Source organism: Eriocheir sinensis, unplaced genomic scaffold, assembly GCF_024679095.1.
Source record: "Eriocheir sinensis breed Jianghai 21 unplaced genomic scaffold, ASM2467909v1 Scaffold612, whole genome shotgun sequence".
NCBI classification, from domain to species: domain Eukaryota; kingdom Metazoa; phylum Arthropoda; class Malacostraca; order Decapoda; family Varunidae; genus Eriocheir; species Eriocheir sinensis.
This window is the reverse complement of record NW_026111957.1, coordinates 215,001-233,703: the sequence shown is the minus strand read 5'-3', so window position 1 is coordinate 233,703 and position 18,703 is coordinate 215,001. Positions and strand designations below refer to the sequence as shown.

Genomic DNA, 18,703 nt, shown 5'->3' with positions numbered 1-18,703 from the left:
TATATATATATATATATATATATATATATATATATTTCTGTGTTTCTGTCTATCTACCTGTCTAATATCTGTCTGTGTCTGTCTGTCGATCTGTCTATCTCTATTTGTGACTCTTCGCCTTCATCTCTGCCTTCCTGTCTACCTCTATCTATATATCTGTTCTGCCTTCTATTTCTGTATATGTGTCTGTCTGTCTATCTGTCTACCTCTATTCTTGACTCTCTTCGCCTTCTTCTGTGCCTTCCTGTCTTTCTATATCTATATCTGTTTGTCTATATGTGTTTCTATTTGCCTACCTACCTACCTAACTCTCTGGCTATATACCAATCTCCCTTCCTGTGTCTGTCTGTGTTTCTTTGGCTAACTATCTGCCTGTCTCCCTATCTATATACCTGTGCTTACCTGTCTATCTACGTAATTACATGGTCTATCTACCTTTATATTTATCTGCGTGTTTCGGTCTAAATCTACTAAAACATCTTTCTACCTGTGTTTCTCTATGTTTACTTGTTTATAATTCAGTCTATAAAGCTGTCTGTCTGCTTGCTTATTTAAATACCTGATCTGCCTTTCTCTTTGTCTATATGTGATTCTATGTCTACCTGTCTGCGTTTCTGTCTGTGTTCTGTGTCTGTTTATTTTAGCTGTGTCTGTCTCCCTGTAAACCTCTGCACGTCTTCCTATCAGTGGCATCCAAACCCCTTCCAACACACTCCCTTCTCGCCCCTATAGTCTTGCGTTGTCTCCTCAGTGTCTATAAAACGGCGCTACGGTTCTCTACGTCTGCTAAGAGATGATCCCCCTCGTACAGACCTCCGCCTCCTCCTCCTCCTCCTGCTCCTACGGTACTGTACATGGCGCAGGGGTATAAAAGGTTGTCTTATGCCTTACTTACTTGGTTACTGGTTGAATTAGTATTTAACTATTTATGGGCTAGTGTTTTTGATTATGGGAATGTGTGTTTGGGGGGGGGGGGTAGTGTATGTATGAATGTGTGTGTGTGTGTGTGTGTGTGTGTGTGTGTGTGTGTGTGTGTGTGTGTGTGTGTGTGTGTGTGTGTGTGTGTGTGTGTGTGTGTGTGTGTGTGTTTCATTATTGCTTTCATATTCAAAAGTGATATGTCGACAGGGATTTTATGTTTGCTTGTTTGTTCGTGTGTGTGTGTGTGTGTGTGTGTGTGTGTGTGTGTGTGTGTGTGTGTGTGTGTGTGTGTGTGTGTGTGTGTGTGTGTGTGTGTGTGTGTCGAGAAATTAATGTGTGTGTAATGAAAGAGACTGTGTGTGTGTGTGTGTGAAAACGAGAGAGAGAGAGAGAGAGAGAGAGAGAGAGAGAGAGAGAGAGAGAGAGAGAGAGAGAGAGAGAGAGAGAGAGAGAGAGAGAGAGAGTAACACAGTAAGGCCTCACTAACAACTCCAGAATACCTATCACAGTCAGTCCTACCTCCACCTGGCTACCGTCTACCTGTCCATCTAGTGATCACCTGTCTAATCAGCTGTCTATTTACCTGTCTATTCCGGCGGTACAGAGTTGCATAAATAAATCATCATCATCATCATCATCATTAACAGCAACGACGATGACAACAAGGAACAAGGAACACAAGATGATGACGATGGGGTTAATAGTAGTGATAATGATTGTAATAGTAATAGTAGTAATAATAATGGTAATAATGATAAGGAAGAGAGAGAGATAATGATAGGAATTTGAAGTCACACATTTTGTAGTTGTCTTTCTTCTTCTTCTTCTTCTAGTTCTTCTTCTTCTTCTTCTTCTTCTTCTTCTTCTTCTTCTTCTTCTTCTTCTTTTCTTCCTCCTCGACTTTCCAAAAAAATGTGCGAAGTAAAACAAAGCAAAAAATAAAGTCAAAATATCACTCGTTTTCTTTGCTGTTGTTGTTTTTTATTATTATTATTATTACATGGTTTCTTCTGTCCATTTTGAGAGAGAGAGAGAGAGAGAGAGAGAGAGAGAGAGAGAGAGAGAGAGAGAGAGAGAGAGAGAGAGAGAGAGAGAATGGGAAGGGGGGTCACTCCAGGGTTTTAGGTGAGAGGAGTAACTCAAGATTTTCCTGCGAAGGGGAATTTTCGTCAACGGAGGGAATGGAAAGGGGGGCGGGGGAGGGGGAGGCGGGGACGACCTCCACCTTAGGGCTTCCACTCTCCTCCTCCCCTCCTTCAGTAGCCTCCTCCCCCTCCTCCTCCTCCTCCTTCTCCTCCTCCTCCTCCTTCGTCTCCTCTTCCTTCGTTTTCCCCGGCGACACCACGACCTTCTGTATTCGTTGGAGGTCCTTGTTCTTCTCTGCTTCCTCTTCCGCTATCTTTTTCCTCTTGTCCTCCTCCTCCTCCTCCTCCTCCGCCCCAAAGTTCCCGTAGCCGTAGTTAATGATGCCCTCGTCCACCTGTGATGGGATATACACCTGTGGTCACCTGTCTGCTCGCTAATTATCCACCTGTCATCACCGCGCCATTATCACAAAGACCATCACCACGGATATCTCGTCTATTATCTGTTATCTTACTCATTAGCATCACCTCCTCCTCCTCCTCCTCCTCCTCTTTCTTCTTCTTCTTCTCCTCCTCCTCCTTCTCCTCCTCCTCCTCCTCCCAGCTGTTAAGACGTCATAAGCGATTTACTGAATCAAGCTAATCCTCCCCCTCCTCCTCCTCCTGCTTCCAATGACTTTCTCCCTCCTCCTCCTCCTCTTCCCCCTCTTCTTCCTTAAGTCATGTAGGAGGAGGAGGAAGAGGAGGAGGAGGAGGAGGTGGCACTAGTGGTGATGGTGGTGATGATGGCGTCTAGCTGGTAATGGCTGTCGGTGGCGCGGTGGTGGTGGTGGTGGAGGAGAGGATGGGGGAGGAGGAGGAGGTGGTGGTGGTGGTGAAGGCGGTGGTGGCGGCGGGTGGTGGGTGGGTGGGGGGGGCGGGGTACACCTGGGCTCTGGAGAAGGCTGGATTCACAACACCGCCAGCCTTCTGTACCTGCGGAAGGCACCAGCAGCACCACCACTCAACACCAGCATTCAACACCACTTAACTAATCAACACCACCATGCAAAAAAAAAAAAGTAGTACTCAACATCATTTAACACCATCTAACACCTCAAGGGCACAAAAAAGTAAACAATAATAATAAAAAAAAAAAGCCCGCTACTCACTGCTCCCAAAAAGAATCACCTTTCAACACCAAGATTCAACACCATTTAACTCCACTCAACACCATCACTTAACACTACTCAACACCTTTCAACACCACTCATCATCATTCAACACCAGGATTCAACACCACTTAACTACTCAACACCTTTCAACACCATCCAACACCATCACTTAATACTACTCAACACCTTTCAACACCAAGATTCAACACCATTTAACTCCATTCAGCACCATCTCTTAATACTACTCAACATCATTCAACACCAAGATTCAACACCATTTAACTCCACTCAACACCATCACTTAATACTACTCAACACCTTTCAACACCAAGATTCAACACCATTTAACTCCACTCAACACCATCACTTAACACTACTCAACACATTTCAACACCACTCATCATCATTCAACACCAGGACTCAACACCACTTAATTACTCAGTACCTTTCAACACCACTCAACACCATTTAACTCCACTCAACATTAACACTCAACACTGTACAACACCACTCAACACCATTTAACACCTTCCAACTCCACTCAACATTAACATTCAACACCACTCAACACCAGAAACACAGCACCAGTCACCACCCATTGAGTCTTACACTTATATAACTGCATTTACATCAACATCACACCACCTAACACCATTCTAACACCATCTTATACTCATCACCACAAGCGTACCACCACTCGCTTACTCTCCCCCCCCCCTCCCCACCATTATCACCTTCACCTGCATCACCACCATTATAACCTTCACCTTCATCACCACCATTATCACCATCACCTTCATCACCACCATTATCACCTTCACCTTCATCACCACCATTATCACCTTCACCTTCATCACCACCATTATCACCTTCACCTTCATCACCACCATTATCACCTTCACCTTCATCACCACCATTATCACCTTCACCTTCATCACCACCATTCATTATCACCTTCAGCTTCATCACCACCATTATCACCTTCACCTGCATCACCACCATTATCACCTTCACCTTCATCACCACCATTATCACCTTCACCTTCATCACCACCATTATCACCATCACCTTCATCACCACCATTATCACCTTCACCTTCATCACCACCATTATCACCATCACCTTCATCACCACTATTATCACCTTCACCTTCATCCACCATTATCACCTTCACCTTCATCACCACCATTATCACCTTCACCTTCATCACCACCATTATCACCTTCACCTGCATCACCACCATTATCACCTTCACCTTCATCACCACCATTATCACCTTCACCTTCATCACCACCATTATCACCTTCACCTTCATCACCACCATTATCACCATCACCTTCATCACCACCATTATCACCTTCACCTTCATCACCACCATTATCACCTTCACCTTCATCACCACCATTATCACCACCTTCATCACCACCATTATCACCTTCACCTTCATCACCACCATTATCACCATCACCTTCATCACCACCATTATCACCATCACCTTCATCACCACCATTATCACCTTCACCTTCATCACCACCATTATCACCTTCACCTGCATCACCACCATTATCACCTTCACCTTCATCACCACCATTATCACCTTCACCTTCATCACCACCATTATCACCTTCACCTTCATCACCACCATTATCACCTTCACCTTCATCACCATCATTATCACCTTCACCTTCATCACCACCATTATCACCATCACCTTCATCACCACCATTATCACCTTCACCTTCATCACCACCATTATCACCATCACCTTCATCACCACCATTATCACCTTCACCTGCATCACCACCATTATCACCTTCACCTTCATCACCACCATTATCACCATCACCTTCATCACCACCATTATCACCTTCACCTTCATCACCACCATTATCACCTTCACCTGCATCACCACCATTATCACCTTCACCTGCATCACCACCATTATCACCTTCACCTTCATCACCACCATTATCACCTTCACCTTCATCACCACCATTATCACCTTCACCTTCATCACCACCATTATCACCTTCACCTTCATCACCACCATTATCACCTTCACCTGCATCACCACCATTATCACCATCACCTTCATCACCACCACCCTCAACACCACAATTTTTACTTTTATTCTTTTCCTCATCACCATCATCACCACCACCCAACACCATTATTATTATTATTATTATTTCATTTTTATTTATTATTTATTTATTTATTTATTTATTATTATTTTTTTTTGTGTGTGTGTGAAGTTCTTTGATGTAGGATTTTTTTTTTCTTTTTTTTTTTTGGTCTTATCTCCCTTTTTACTTTGTCTTTTTTTCTCTCTCTCTTCCACGTCTTCCTCTTCTTCCTTCTTTCTCTTCTCTTATTTTTATCTTTGTCTCTCTCTATTTCTCTCTCTCTCTCTTTGTTATCCTGTTCTTCCTGCTACCACTTTCCTCCTCCTCCTCCTCCTCCTCCTCCTCCTCCTCCTCCTCCTCCTCCTCCTCCTCCTCCTCCCCCTCCTCCTCCTCCTCCTCTCTCTCTCTCTCTCTCTCTCTCTCTCTCTCTCCACGACTCTCCCTTAACTCTCCCTTTCCTATCTCTCTATACCCTGAGGGACACAACTTGCTTCCTCACATCTCCATATCCTCTTCCTCCTCCTCCTCCTTTACGCATTTCCACTAAGTCCTCTTCCTCCTCTTTCTCCTCCTCCTCCTCCTCCTCCTTTACGTATTTCCACTAAGTCCTCTTCCTCCTCTTTCTCACTTCTAACAGCACCACCACCACTTGCATTTCTTCCTCCTCCTCCTCCTCCTCCTCCTCCTCCTCCTCTATGCATGTCCACCATATTCGCTTCCTCCATAATATATCATCGCATACTACCACCATTTCCTCCTCCTCCTCCTCCTCCTCCTCCTCCTCCTCCTCCTTCGATCCACTAGCACTAATCGGCTTTACACCTGCCCCCCCCCCCTTTCCACCTGTCCTGTCTCGTACACGTAATATCCATAATAATTAAAAGGTCTTTCAAGCCTCATCCGCGCCTCCTTTGTCCTTCCTTTACTTTGTCTGTATTTATTTGTTTATTTATTCATTTATTTATTGGGTGTTGATTTTTTTTTCCTTCTGTTTGTTTGTCTGTCACTGTGTTTGTTTGTGGTCATGTGTGTCTGTTTGTCTGCTCTCTCTCTCTCTCTCTCTCCCTTCCTTCTTTCCCCTCTTTTTTCTTTGTTTTTCTTTTTCTTTCTTTCACTCTCATAATTTTTCTTACTCTCTTCCTTCCCTCTTTCTTTCTTTCCTTTCTTTTCGTTTTCATCCGTCATCCATTTGTGCATTCATTTATACGTGAAATCTTACCAAATCTTGCTTCGTCTGTCCTTCATGCACCATTAACTCGTACATTCATTCTTACGTCAACTCTTGCGAAATCTTGCTTAATATATGTTTTATTCATCATCAATCTATGCATTCAATCTTAACTCAAAATTTTACGAAACCTTGCTTAGTATATATCTTGCTTAAGCTACTCCTCACAAGTCATCAATCTATGCATTCAATCTTAACTCAAAATTTTACGAAACCTTGCTTAGTATATATCTTGCTTAAGCTACTCCTCACAAGTCATCAATCTATGCATTCAATCTTAACTCAAAATTTTACGAAACCTTGCTTAGTATATATCTTGCTTAAGCTACTCCTTACAAGTCATCAATCTATGCAATCAGTCTTACGATAAAATCTTACGAAATTTTGCTTAATATATATCCTGCTTATTTATCTTATCTATCTTATCTGCTTCATTCACCATCAATTTGTGCATTCAATCTCACGTCAACTCTTACGAAATCTTGCTTAATATATCTTGCGTGATCTTTTCTTCATCCACCAACAATTTCTGCATTCTTTCATTCATTCGTTTATCCATTCAGTCTTACGTGAACTCTTGCCTAATCTTACTGTCTTCTATCCACTACGAAGTCTTCCTTATTCTATCATGACTTTATCCATTCAATCTTACGTAGTGAACTCTTGTCTAACCTTACTATCTTTCACCCACTACGCAATCTTCCTTATTCTATCATTACTTAATCCATTCATTCTTACGTGAACTCTTGCCTAACCTTCCACTCCACCCTCTTCCACCAAATTATCCATCTACTCTCACGCACCACCTCGCCTCATAACTCTCCCTGACCTGGTTAGCGAGACATCATCACCTTTGGCGCACTGATTAACGGTTATTACAGGTGAGTACAGGTGACAGGTGCGAAGAGGAATGCACGGCAGGTAGGTATGGTAATTAGTGAGGCCGTGACAGGCGTGCAGGTAGAGCGAGCAGCAGTGATTATGTTATTAATTTTATGGTGTGGTAATTAAGGGGTGGGAGGTGAGGTGAGGTGGGGGGGTGAGGAAAGGGGCAGGTGTGAGTAGGGGAGAGGGTGGGGGAGGTGTGTGTGTGTGTGTGTGTGTGTGTGTGATATTGCATAGGCATGAAGGTATGAGAGAGGGAGAGAGAGATAAATTATGATCATGTGTCTATCTATAAAAGTAATGCTCTATCTATCTAACCATCTATCTATCAATCAATCAGTCAGTCATACAGCCACTATTTCCATCAATCTATCTATCTATCCTTCTACCTATCTGCATATCTATCTATCTATCTATCTATCTATTTATCTACGTATTTGTCTTTTTTTATTGTAGATGATTTGGTGAGCATTTTACTATTTTATTATTATTTCACTATTATCATTACTGTTATATTATCATTTTTCATTATATTTTCATTATTCATCATTTCAACCTCCTAACTAAGTCTACCTGTCTATTTAGCTACCAGCCTCAATTATGAACACCTGTATATATAACATTAATTAACTACACCTGTCTACCTGTCTATTTAGCTACCAGCCTCAATTATGAACACCTGTCTATATATCATTACTTAACTACACCTGTCTATCTATCTATTTCAACCTCCTAACTAAGTCTACCTGTCTATTTAGCATACCAGCCTTAATTATGAACACCTGTCTATATATCATTAATTAACTACACCTGTCTACCTGTCTATTTAGCATACCAGCCTCAATTAAGAACACCTGTCTATATATCATTAATTAACTACAACTGCCTTCTATCTATTTCAACCTCCTAACTACGTCTACCTGTCCCTCACCTCTCTGTCGCTTTCATCCTGGTCGCCCAGTTTTCGGTTCTTGCTGATGGACTCCCGGTGGCGGATACACACCTCCACGCTCAGGATTAGCACCACCACGCCGCAGCCAGCCACCACCGGCCCCACCAGCACGAAGGGGTTGTAGCCTGGGGAAAAGGGAGGTGGTGGTGGGTGGTGGTGGTGAGAGAGGGGTGAGTAGGGGATGGGTGGTGTGTGTATGTGTGTGCTATGTGGTCCACGATGGCCCCCCGGAGAGCACGTGGTTAATCCGTGACCTCTGGCCACGATCTGACCGCCGGATTACCCCTGTGGCGGCTGTACAACGGTGTACAAAGGTAGTACGTCGGAACGTCAGGATTGATGAAGACCTGTTCAATGAGACTGTTGCACGTGTTGGCCCACACATTGAGAAGCAGACAACATTCTGGAGATCGCCCATTGAGCCAGGACTACGTATTGCGATCACACTTCGTTTCTTAGCAACAGGTGATTCCTACAGAAGCCTTTCGTATGCCTTCCGCGTTGCTGTGAACACTATTCACCATATTGTGCCCATGAAGTAATTAACGATCAGAATATAAAGACTATACTTTTCAGTATAGATATATACTGAATATGAATAAAAAAATTAATGACAGAATGCAGATGATAATAAAAACCATCAGAAAGTATGAATTACATTTAGATAAATGTATGCACTGTCGAAATAATGTTTTGACTAAGTATGTGAATGTTTTTGTTATGCTTTAAAAGAATCAACATGTGAATGCTCTTTTTAGTGTTTAAAATATCCAAGACTTTACTTTTCATTATAAATATATACTGGATATAAATAAAAAAGATGGAAGAAAGAATGCAGACAATGATAAAAAACATTTGAAAATAAAGACTTAGGCTTAGATTGTACTGTCGAGATAATATTTTAGACCAATATGTGAATGATTTTGTTATTTTTTTAATATACTGACACTGTGTGAATGTGAATAAAATAGATTGAGGAACAAATGTTTTTCCTTCCCTCTGCCAAACACAACAGCAGGTTAAGGAAAGGGGATTATAGGGAAGAGAAAAAGGGAAGAAGGAAGGAAAATGAAGATAGAAGAAGGGAAGAGAAGAAGGGAAGGGAGGAAAATAAATAAAGAAAAGTGAAAGAAAGGAAGAAAGGTAGAAGATGAAGGTGAAAGAAGGGTAAGAAAGGGTAGAAAATTAAGAAAGAAGGGAAGTGAGGAAAAAGGGAGGAAAATGTATAAAGAGGGGAAGAAAAGAAGGGAAGAAGGAAGGGAAGAGAAGGTTAGAGGGGAAGAAAAAGAAGAAAGAAGGAAAGAAGGGAGGAAAAAGAAGAGAAGGGAAGGGAAGAAAAGAAGAAAAAAGGAAAAAGAAAAAGAAGAAAGAAGGGAAGAGAAGAAGGGAAGATAGGAAGAAAAAGAAGAGAAAAGGAGTAGGAAAGAAGGGAGGAAAAAGAAGAGAGAACGGAAAGGAAGAAAAGAAGAAAGAAGGGAAGAGAAGAAGGGAAGAAAGGAAGAAAAAGAAGAGAGAAGGGAAAGCCAAAAAAAAAAAAGAAGGCAGATAAATGGTGATGAGGGTGATGAATAGGCGTAGTGGTGGTGGTGGTAATGGTGATGAAATGTAGGTGGCAATACATGGTGGTGGTGGTGATGGTGATGACGTATGGGTGGTGATGATGCAGCGATAGTGGAGGTGATGGTAGTGAGGGTGGTGAGTGGTGATACTGTGGTGATGAAGGTGATGTGTGGTGATCCTGGTGGTGGTGGTGGTGGTGATGATGGTGTACATAGGAAGAGGAGTAGGAGGAGGAGGAGGAGGAGGAGAGGAAGGGTGAATGTGAAAGCAGTGATGGAAGAGGATATGAAAGAGGATAAAGAGGAAATATGAGAGGAGTGGAAGAGGAGGAGGAGGAGGAGGAGGAGAAGATGAAAAAGATGGAGGGGAGAAGAGTAAAAATGGTAATGATTATGATGAGAGAGAGAGAGAGAGAGAGAGAGAGAGAGAGATTTACATAGATTTACATAGAAAATCAGACCACACAGACCCCATGGTCCAGACTTGGTGGTCTGTCCTTAAACCTAAGTGATTTTACATTAATCAGAAGACTCCAAAACGTTGCATTTCTACTCTAGTTGATATTAAGTTGAAGGAAGTGACGGTCGAGCTTATTTTTGAAGGAGTCAATCGTGTTACACTGGACCACTGACGGTGGAAGCTTATTCCATTCTCGCACTACAACGTTGATGAAGAAAAATTTGGTGCAGTCTGAATTTACTTGTCTACATCTGAGTTTTACGCCATTGTTCCTCGTGCGCAAAGTGTCATCGATCATAAACAATGTTGATCTGTCTACATTCGTGAAACCATTAAGTATTTTAAAACATTCGATCAGTTTTCCTCGGAGGCGACGTTTCTCAAGAGAGAACATGTTAAGGGTAGAAAGCCTTTCTTCGTAGGATTTGTTGCGCAAGGAAGGGATCATTTTCGTTGCCCGACGCTGAACACCTTCTAATTTAGCAATATCCTTTGCATGGTGGGGAGACCACAACTGTACCGCATATTCCAAGTGGGGTCTGACTAAACTGTTGTAGAGCGGGAGTATTACATCTTTATTCTTGAATACAAAGTTTCTTTTTAATGAAGCCCAACATTCTGTTCGCTTTATTTGCTGCATCGATGCATTGCTGTGAGAATTTGAGGCTTGCCGCGATTGTGCCCCCCATGTCTTTGACGCAATGACCGCTTTTGAGTTTAACGCCGCGCATTTCGTATTCTAACTTCTTATTCCTCGTTCGAACTTGAAGGACCTGGCACTTGTTCACGTTAAAGGGCATCTCCCATCTATCCGACCAAGCTGAAATTTTGTGCAAATCCTCTTGGAGGCTTTGCCTGTCTTCGTCAGTGAGAACCGAGTTGCCAATCTTTGTGTCGTCTGCAAATTTACTAATGCGGTTATTGAGTCCAACATCCACGTCGTTGATGTAAATAATGAAGAGCACTGGGCCAAGGACCGAGCCCTGAGGACGCCACTAGTGACAGGCGCCCACTCTGAGTTAAATCCGTCAATCACTACTCTTGTTGTCTGTTGCTCAACCAATTTGCTATCCATTGGTTTAATTGACCGTCAATACCTATTTGCTTTAATTTGTAAAGTAATTTATGATGCTGGACTTTATCAAACGCTTTCTGGAAATCAAGATAGACTACGTCCAGTGATTTGGTTACGTCATAAACAGTGAAGAGGTCGTTATAAAAGGTTAATAGGTTTGATAGGCAGGATCTTTGTTTCGGAAGCCATGTTGTGAGTCCCCAATCAATGAGTGGCTTTCAAGGTAATTCACAATTTTGTCTCTAATTATGCCCTCCAGTAGCTTACCTACAACCGAAGTTAGACTAATGGGCCTGTAATTACCTGGTACTTGTTTGTCTCCTTTCTTGAAAATCGGTGTCACGTTAGCCTTTTTCCAATCTGAAGGGACGATGCCTTGTCGCAAGGACATATTGAATACGGTTGTGAGGGAGGAGAGTATTTCGCTCTTTGTTTCTTTCAGCAGAGTTGGATATACTTTGTCAGGTCCAGGACTTTTATTTGTTTTAAGTGAATGGAGAGCTTTAAGGACTTCATCGGTTGTTATTTCAAAATTAGGCAATGCATGCTCGAGATTTACAATAGTACTGGTGTTGGTGGTAGCGAGAGGAAGACTGTTAGTATTAAACACCGAGGAAAAGTAATTGTTTAAGAGGTTTGCAATGTGTTGGCTGTCAGTCACTAGTGCACCGTCGCTGTTTGTTAAAGGTCCAATACCACTTTTGATCGCCTTTCTGTTGTTTATGTAACTGAAGAAAGATTTCGGATTATTTTTACAGTTGGCTGCAATATTTTCTTCGTATCTACGCTTTGCCTGACCTACTAGTCTTTTTACTCGTCGCCTGGCATCATTATAAAGTCTAATGTTTTCGGGCGTGCTTTGTTCTTTCTTTAACCTGTAAAACAATTTTCTCTCATTGACTGATTGTTTAATTTCGCTATTAAACCACGGTGGGGAGAGAGAGAGAGAGAGAGAGAGAGAGAGAGAGAGAGAGAGAGAGAGAGAGAGAGAGAGAGAGAGAGAGAGAGAGAGAGAGAGAGAGAGAGAGAGAGAGAGAGAGAGAGAGAGAGAGAGAGAGAGAGAGAGAGAGAGAGAGAGAGAGAGAGAGAGAGAGAGAGAGAGAGAGAGAGAGAGAGAGAGAGAGAGAGAGAGAGAGAGAGAGAGAGAGAGAGAGAGAGAGAGAGAGAGAGAGAGAGAGAGAGAGAGAGAGAGAGAGAGAGAGAGAGAGAGAGAGAGAGAGAGAGAGAGAGAGAGAGAGAGAGAGAGAGAGAGAGAGAGAGAGAGAGTATGACACAGAAAAATAAATCACTAATACAACAACAACAAAAACTCTTACTACACTCACCTGGCGTATAGTCGCAGATCACGTAAGCTGTTTCATCGGCATCGCATTCCACTGCTATCCACTCTCCGCTTGGCTCCACCTGCAACACACACACACAGGTAGAAACACACACACACACACACACACACACACACACGGGTAAACATAAAGAAAACAAAAGGTGGAAAAAAGTTAAGAGGAAATTCAACAATAGCCAGGTAATCTCTCTCTCTCTCTCTCTCTCTCTCTCTCTCGTCCATCTCCTCAGCTTTCTGCCTCGCCTTGCAACTTTCACGGGGGAAGAGGAGCACAGTGTATCCAGGAAAAGTTCTTCAAAATCGATTATTGGTTTTCATTTTCTTTTCTTTTTATTTTCCACTCACTCCTTTTTTCACTTCGCTTTCATCCTCACACACACTACTTCCCGACACACACACACTCTCTCTCTCTCTCTCTCTCTCTCTCTGTCACTCACTCACTCACTCACACTCACTCACTCAGTCACTCTCTCTCTCTCTCTCTCTCTCTCTCAACAAAGCAAAGCGTGGTGATTAGTGGAGCTGCCTCAGAGCGGACGCCTGTCACTAGCGGCGTCCCTCAGGGCTCAGTTCTTGGCCCGGTGCTGTTCGTAATTAATTTCACATCAGTGACATCCACGTTGGAGTCAATAATGTCATTACTAAATCTGATGAAGATGCGAATATTGGTAACTCGATTCTCTCAGACCAAGACCGGGAAGTCCCTCTAGATTAGTTTTGTGTAGAATGTCGTCTTGGCCTGATAGATGGGAGATGCCCTTTAACCCGGTAGCAGCGACGGGCCAAATTTGTGGCTTTACCGTGTAGCAGCGACGGGCCAAATTGTGGCTTTGCCGTGTAGCAGCGACGGGCCAAATTTGTGGCTTTACCGTGTAGCAGCGACGGGCCAAATTTGTGCCATGATATAAGCCCCCAAAAATAGATGATACATAATCTGACCACAAATGCGTTGATATGTATTATGAAATGGTTTGTGTGAGTGATGATTTTTTTCTCATTTTTCTCGCTTAGAGGGGCCTTTAAGAAACATGATCCCTGCAGCTACTGGGTTAATTTTGATAAACGTCAGGTTCTTGAAGGTGGAACAATATTAGGCTTTGTTACAAAATGAGTAGCGTGAAACTCGAAAGCGTTCAGTGTGTCAAGCACCTTGGTGGCAAAATCGCGTCAAGCCTCAAATTCTCCCAGCAATGTATTGACGCAGCAAATAACGCGAACAGAATGCTGGGCTTCATTAAGAGAAATTTCTCGTTCACGAATAAAGATGCAATACTTCCACTACATTAGTTTAGTCAGACTCTACTTTGAATATTCAGTGCAATATACGTCTCCCATCATGCGAAGGACATTGCTAAATAGGGTTTTCAACGTATTTGAATATCTTTGTAAATCTCTATCTATCTATTTATCTATCTACCTATCTATTTACCTATCTATCTATTTAGTTATCTATCTATCTGCTCATCTCTCTCTCTATCTATCTATGTATCCATCTATCTATCTATTTATCCGATCATCTCTCCTTCTACCACTCATTCAACTGTTCTCATCCCAAACTCCCTCCATCTCTCTCTCTCTCTCTCTCTCTCTCTCTCTCTCTCTCAAACACACACACACAAAAAAAGAAAATACCAGCAAAAAAAAAAAAAAAAAAAAAAAAAACGAAACAAGTTATCCAGAAGATCGAAGAAGAAGAGAAGGAGAAACAGATTGAAAAGGAAAAGAAAACACTAGACAGACAAAAGGGATTGGAAGGCGTCGAGACAAGCAATCACATCACACACTCACGGCGGCGCACAGGTCGCTGCTCAGGCTGGCGGGCACGCTCCCCCCGGGCCAGCGCGAGTAGTTAAGCGCCGCGCCCGAGTCCGTCCACTTCCACGATTCCTGCTGCCCCGGCTTCCTGCGCGCCCCCAGCCAGCTGCGCCCCGACATTAACTCTGAGGGAAAGGCACAACAACCATTAACACATTACGACATAATTACTAACTACTACCATCATCAAATTAAGACAAAACAACCATTAACACATTACAAGAGAACTACCACCATCAAGTTACGATAAACCTACCATCATTGCATTACAACAGAATTATCATCACATTTCAAGATAACTACCATCATCAAATTAAGACAAAACTACCATCATCAAATTAAGACAAAACTACCATCATCATATTAAGACAAAACTACCATCATCACATTAAGACAAAACTACCATCATCATATTAAGACAAAACTACCATCATCACATTAAGACAAAACTACCATCATCATATTAAGACAAAACTACCATCATCATATTAAGACAAAACTACCATCATCAAATTAAGACAAAACTACCATCATCACATTAAGACAAAACTACCATCATCATATTAAGACAAAACTACCATCCTCACGTTACGACAGAATTACCATTATCACACTGCGAGAGAACTACCATCATCATATTACATTACTACCATTATCGTCCGCACCATTAGCATCTTCAATGGTATGCGTTAATGGTAGTGTTCTTTTTAGTCTTTTTGTTGGATATGTTTTGGGTGAGTTCAAAATTAAAGAAAAAAACATAGATACCAAAAGTACCATTAGTATCTTCGCGTGGACAACAAAACAGTCCTTCCACCTGTAATAAAGTTCTTCCACCAGTAATAGTCTCTCCACCTGTACCCACCCGTCACGAAGTCGGCCTCGGCGAGGGAGTGGAGGTGCAGCAGCGCGGCGCTCTGGGAGGTGCAGTAGGCGCGGCCGTCCTCCCAGGTGGTGTTGTGTTTGGCCACGTAGTAGCACAAGCCCGCGCGCTCCCGCCACAGGAAGGGACACTGGCCTGGGGAGGAGGAGGAGCAGGATTAGTGTCAGATTTTGCTATTTCATTTGCGCAATGCTTCATTCATGCCCACACACGATGGAAATGATTCAGTCATGAGTGCGCAACCACAAGACAATCACGAATGAATAAAGAGACACAAGCATGCAGGCGACGGAGAGTAAAACTGATTACAAACATTCCGATAGCAAGGAATAAATAAATAAAGGATATATAAAGTCATGAGCCAAGAACAGATGGCGCCACTATAAACACTTGCCTGCGCCATGACACCAGGCCCATAAGAAAACCCTACCGGCGCTTTCGGCCACAACGTAACAAAAATAAAAAAGGAAGAAAAAAAGGAAAGGGAGGAAGGAAGGAAGAAATAATAGTGGAGAAATAAAGAAGGGAAGGAAGGAAGCAAGGTTATAACAATGGAAGGAAGAAAGAGAGTGACAAATGGAAAGAAGGAAGGAAGGAAGGAAGGAAGGAAGGAAGATAAAATAAAGGAAGATGGGATAATGGCCTGTGAAGAAACGGAAGGAAGACAGGAAGAGGAAGAAGAGTAATACAGAGGAAGAGGAGGAGGAGGAGGAGGAGGAGCTAATGGGTGGGTAAGAGGAGAGGAAGAGGAGTGAGGGCCGAAGAAAGAGGATGATGGATGGTTAGTGATTGCGGGAGGAAGGAAGAAGAGGAAGAGGAGGAGGAGGAGGAGGAGGAGGAGGAGGAAGATTAGATATATAAAAAGGAAATAAACCGACGGAAAAGAAAACAATTACACGAAGACAAAAAAAGGATGAAAATAAAGGAAGAAAAAATATATGTATGGATAAAAGGAAGGAAGGAAGGAAGGAAGGAAGAAATAAAGAAGTGGAAAAACAATGAAGGAAGGAAGGAAGGAAGGAAGAAATAAAGAAGTGGAAAAACAATGAAGGAAGGAAGGAAGGGAGAATGACAACTTAAGGGATAAACAACTAAGTAAAAAAAAATAAAGAAAGAAAACAAAGAAAATGATTAAAGAAAGGGAAAGTGAAGGACGAGAAGATATTAGGAAGGAAAGAAAAAAAAGAAAACAATTAACAGGGATGACAAATGAGAGAGAGAGAGAGAGAGAGAGAGAGAGAGAGAGAGAGAGAGAGAGAGAGAGAGAGAGAGAGAGAGAGAGAGAGAGAGAGAGAGAGAGAGAGAGAGAGAGAGAGAGAGAGAGAGAGAGATTGCAAAGAGAGGGGAGAGGTAAAGAGGAGAGAAGAGGGAAGTTATGACAGAGATGGAGGAGGAGAGAAAACAAGGGGAGAGAGAAGGAGAGAAGAAAGAGAGGAGATAAGAGAGAGGACAAGAGGGAGGGAAAAGGAAGGAAAGAGGAAAAATGAGGAAAGAAATAAAAAGAAGGGAAGAATTTAGAGTAAAGAAAAAGGACAGAAAGAGATGAGGAAAGTAGGAAAAAGAGGAAAATAAAGAAGAAAGGAGAGAGGGAAGAGAAAGAAAAGTGGAGAACAAAAAGTAAGAGAAAGGAAAGCGAGGAAAAGAGATGAGAGATGAAGAAAAAAAGATAGAAGAAGGAAGGAGAACGGAGATTGAAAGAATGAAAGGAAGAAAAGAAGAAAGAAGGAAGGGGAAGAATTGAGGAAAAAGAAGAAAGGATGGAGAAGAAGGGAAGAAATAAAAAGAAGTTAAGGGGAAAAGAGGAAATAGGAAAAAGAGAAGAAAAAGGGAATAAGGAGAGAAAATGAAGAAAGAATGGAGTAAGAAAAGAGAACGAGAAGGGAGGAAGGAGGAAAGAAGAATAAAGAAGGGAGGAGAGAAGGAGAGATGAGGAGAGGAGGAAGAAGGAAAACATGATAAAGAAGGGAGAAGGACGGAAGAGAAAGAAGGGAAGAAAAAGAAGAGAAAGTGAGAAAGAAGAAAAAGAAGAAGAGAAAAAGAAAGAAAAAGAAAACCAGAACGGAAGAGGAAGGAGGAATAAAGAAAAATAAAGAGAAGAAAAAGAGGAAACGAGTAGAGAGAGAGAGAAAGGAGAAAGAAAAGGAATGGGAATGAAGGAGAGGAATAACAATAAAAGAGAATCAGAATGGAGGAAGAAGAAAAACAGAAGAAAGAAAGAAGAGAAAAAGAGGAGTGATAAGAAGGAGGAGGAAGGAGGAATAAAGAAAAAAAGAAAGAGAAGAGAAAGAGAAAAAGGAGAAAGGAAAAAACAAACGAAAGAAAGGAGACGAGAATGGAAGAATGGAATAACAAGAAAAGAGAATCAGAAAGAAGGAAACGAAGAGAGGATGAAAAAGCAGGATAAAAGAAAATAAGAAAAAATAAATAAGGAAGAGAAAGGAAGGACATAAAAAGAAGATAATGAGAAAGGAGGAAGGAGGAAAACAGAACAAAGAAAGGAGGAGGAGAGAGGAAGAGAAAGAGAGGAGGAGAGAGAAGAGGAGGAGGAGGAGGAAGGGCGGAGATAAAAGCGGTCCACCACATCTTTAAGACACACACAAGAAACTCTTTTGCCAGTGTGATGTGATCTGGAAAATTATACACAAGGGGAGGAGGAGGAGGAGGAGGAGGAGGAGGAGGAGGAGGAGGAGGAGGAGGAGAATTGAAAGAATGTGTGTTTAATGAAAGACAGAAGGAGACAGAGATGAAAGGAAAGAAAGAAGGAAGGAAGGAGGGATGGAGAGAAAGAAGGACTGAATAAAGAAATGCAGGAAGGAGAAAGAAGGAAAAAGGGAAGTAAGTAAGGGAGGATGGATGAAAGGCTGAGTGGATGGGAGGGAGGAAGGAAGGAAGGATAAATTATTTTTTACAGGAAAGGAAGCAGCTGTAGGGTATAAAAAAAAGTGTAGAAAAAAAGTTCGCTATACGCTGCTCCTAGAAAAAATAAAAGTAAAGAGTGGCCAAAAGAGAGGTCAATTTCGGGTGGAGAGGTGTCTTGATACTCTCCTCTTGAAAGAGGTCAAGTCATAGGCAGGAGGAAATACAGATGAAGGAAGGCTGTTCCAGAGTTTACCAGTGAAGGGGATGAAAGAATGGAGATGCTGGTTAATTCTTGCATAAGGGTTTGGACAGTATAGGGATGAGCTGGAGCAGTGGTTCCCAACCTTTTTTTCAGGCGA

The 18,703-nt window shown here is 42.2% G+C and overlaps 1 protein-coding gene across 4 annotated transcripts in view; it reads right to left on the bottom strand.

The window, feature by feature from the left end:
• Positions 1-1,338: 1,338 nt before the first annotated feature.
• The window catches only part of LOC126993435 (uncharacterized), a 63,010-nt gene continuing 45,645 nt past the window's right edge, over positions 1,339-18,703 (bottom strand). For all 4 annotated transcript variants that reach the window (XM_050852552.1, XM_050852553.1, XM_050852555.1 and 1 more), the window contains 5 exons: positions 15,468-15,620; positions 14,576-14,727; positions 12,771-12,849; positions 8,331-8,476; positions 1,339-2,401 (listed from right to left, as the gene is read on the bottom strand). In XM_050852552.1, coding sequence (XP_050708509.1) covers positions 2,030-2,401; positions 8,331-8,476; positions 12,771-12,849; positions 14,576-14,727; positions 15,468-15,620 — 902 coding nt within the window. In that variant the 3' untranslated portion in view covers positions 1,339-2,029. The remainder of the gene's footprint in view (positions 2,402-8,330; positions 8,477-12,770; positions 12,850-14,575; positions 14,728-15,467; positions 15,621-18,703) is intronic.